Consider the following 2,577-nt stretch of genomic DNA (forward strand, 5'->3'; position numbering starts at 1 on the left):
ACTGTTGAACATAGCAGGTTTTGGTGTATGCCTTTCTTCACTAAAATAAGATCACGTGAAGTGTTACGTTTGTAGTGGTTGTATCACTAAACTAAAACCAGCAGAATGTGTCCATTTGTCTGAAGAATTTACAGACTAATGAAACTGAATTGGAGCTGCCCTGCAGTTCTGATCACTGCCAACAGGGCAATATGTTAATCTGCTGACAAACACAGAGAATGAACTGTACCGCTCTGTATCTGCAAAGAAATCAAAACTAAGAATAAATCACTAAAGCCCATTCTAAATTCCATGTAAAATTTTAATGTCCATTTAAAATTGTCAAATTGGTTGAAAATTACAGAACAACAATATACAACAAGCAAAGCTACTTTGTGGAGCGAATCATTTTATTTTGCTCTTATGGACCAATCGAACCCAATCATATCTCTGACATAAAACACTGTAGAAATGTCAAAATCGAAATGAGTGAGAACCAACCCCTCTTTTACTTATGGTTCGAGAATATTTTTAATACACCTTTTAGTTTTCGCACAGTGGCTGTTTATTTGAACTGTACAATTCTGTACATTTCTCTCTCTTTTTGATTTACGTACATGAAGCTGGAGGTTTCCCTTGGCCTAAAAGTCTGGCTTTCTGAATGGCTAAAGCTGTTGCCATGGTTTCTAGACTGATGACCAGTAGTCAAGGCAGGCAGAGTCTTAGCAATCATAATGGCAGCCCCATACTACAGGAGAAAGGTAGAACAGAAACAAAAGAAGAACAATATGAGGGTGGTCTGAGAAGGTGTGAAAACCATCTCAGCCCAGAACACAAAGACCATTTATAAAACTGGCGTTTGCACAAAACAAGGCATGAAACTTGTGTACGTAACTTTCCACTCAAAGTTTGTGATCTATAAAACACAAACTTGACGGGAAAATTTCTGGTCCTTCACGCCAAATCTGAGCCATGCGTACCAAATATGCTTGTTTTGGAGACAGGGGAAACTGGCCACACAGATGGTGAAGTGGGGAATTGAAGCCACACTGCATCATGATTCTGTTCAGATATTTAATTTCACTCCATAATCAAACTTTAATCTTAGATTGACTTTATCAAAGGTTTTTAAAACAGCAGTATTATTTCTGCTTCTGCTGGTGAGCCATAAATTTTCTCCCCATCACATTCCTCTCCCTGGATTAACAGTGGGAACGATGTGTTGCTGCTCACAACCCTTCCTTTTATTTGTAACGCCACTACTGTGGCTCCCAAAAACGATATTTTTTGTTTTCCACCTCACTCACCAGCACAGTGATTTCTGCCTCAGTGAAATGTAGTTTGATGCTCTTTTCTCCATGGTTACCATATTCTAGTGTGATGGTAGCTGTCAGTAATCCCATCACAAACTATACCTGCTAACAGATCCTTCAGTTTTTTGTTTAGAACTTTGCTATAAACTGTTGGGAATGATGTCTGTTAGCAAAATGTCTCATGAACCACTGAACAGGTTTTAATGAACCTCTCAGAAAGTAATCTACAGTTATTCTAGAACTGAATAACTTTTGGTGTCATGTTGATTCAAGATAAGGGGAAACAAATTATGCAATAAGTGTTAGGCCCCTTCAAAATTTCTGCAGAATTGTTTTTATTTTATACAGCTGCAATTCAACAAATAATACTACTTCGGTGTCTCTGCATTATGTTTTCAGTTCTAGCTTTCAAACACCTGTCAACCTTTTAGATAAGCACAACTTCTATTCAACACATAGATGGAAAAATCAATGTATATAATTGAGAATGTTGTGTGGATCCTCCATCTGTCAGGGGGCACTGGCATGCATTTTCTCCTGGCAGCTGTCCCAGAAAGTCACAAGTCTGTTGTCCCGGTTTGAGCAGAAGTCTGTGAAGTCTTTGAGCAGGCGGTCAGCCAGCCTCTCATCACCCAGCACACCGGTCCTCCATGCTTTAGTCAGCATGGTGTTGTAGGCCCAATAATAGCCCACCCTCTCCTCACCACCAAATGGCCCCTGGCTGTTGGAGGTGGTGGAGTTTCTTCGTCTCCGGGTCTGACCACTGGAATACTTCCTCTTGGAATATGGCAGCTGCAGGAACACCGTGCCTGAAAACATGTTGATTATGTTACCAGCAAACGACAGGTGGTTTGGATTGTTTTCATTTGTTGTGATGTGACAAACCTGTAACATGGATGTACTGAGGCTTGTTCTCTGCAGGGAAATTAAAAGTTGATGAAGAAAACTTATCATGTACAAACCCAAACCTGGTACAAGGAAGAAGAGAAGAAGCCATCAGAACACAGGGTCCTAAAATGTGCTAAAAGACAAATAAAGAGCAATAGACCTTCAAGAAATGTATAGTTTCAATCATTTTGGTCAAATGCTGGTGTAGATTCTCAGTCATCCAGGACATGCTAAATCCAAAAAAGGTTAAAAACAAAAACAACTGGACTTCTATTCTGTAGTTGAAGACGTTTCGCTTCTCATCCGAGGAGCTTTCTCAGTTCAGAAATAGAGAGTGTGGAGTTGAGCTTTTAAAGCTGAGATGTGATGTAAGCTGGATTGCTTGCAAATTGTTCTC

At 39.8% G+C, this 2,577-nt stretch overlaps 1 protein-coding gene across 6 annotated transcripts in view; it reads right to left on the reverse strand.

Annotated features, from left to right (window-relative positions):
* Window positions 1–283: 283 nt before the first annotated feature.
* depdc5 (DEP domain containing 5, GATOR1 subcomplex subunit) overlaps window positions 284–2,577 on the reverse strand; it is a 77,812-nt gene continuing 75,518 nt past the window's right edge. For all 6 annotated transcript variants that reach the window (XM_017439594.3, XM_037981884.1, XM_037981885.1 and 3 more), the window contains 2 exons: window positions 2,178–2,260; window positions 284–2,101 (listed from right to left, as the gene is read on the reverse strand). In XM_017439594.3, coding sequence (XP_017295083.1) covers window positions 1,803–2,101; window positions 2,178–2,260 — 382 coding nt within the window. In that variant the 3' untranslated portion in view covers window positions 284–1,802. The remainder of the gene's footprint in view (window positions 2,102–2,177; window positions 2,261–2,577) is intronic.

The sequence above is a fragment of the Kryptolebias marmoratus genome, linkage group LG20 (assembly GCF_001649575.2).
Source record: "Kryptolebias marmoratus isolate JLee-2015 linkage group LG20, ASM164957v2, whole genome shotgun sequence".
Lineage (NCBI taxonomy): Eukaryota > Metazoa > Chordata > Actinopteri > Cyprinodontiformes > Rivulidae > Kryptolebias > Kryptolebias marmoratus.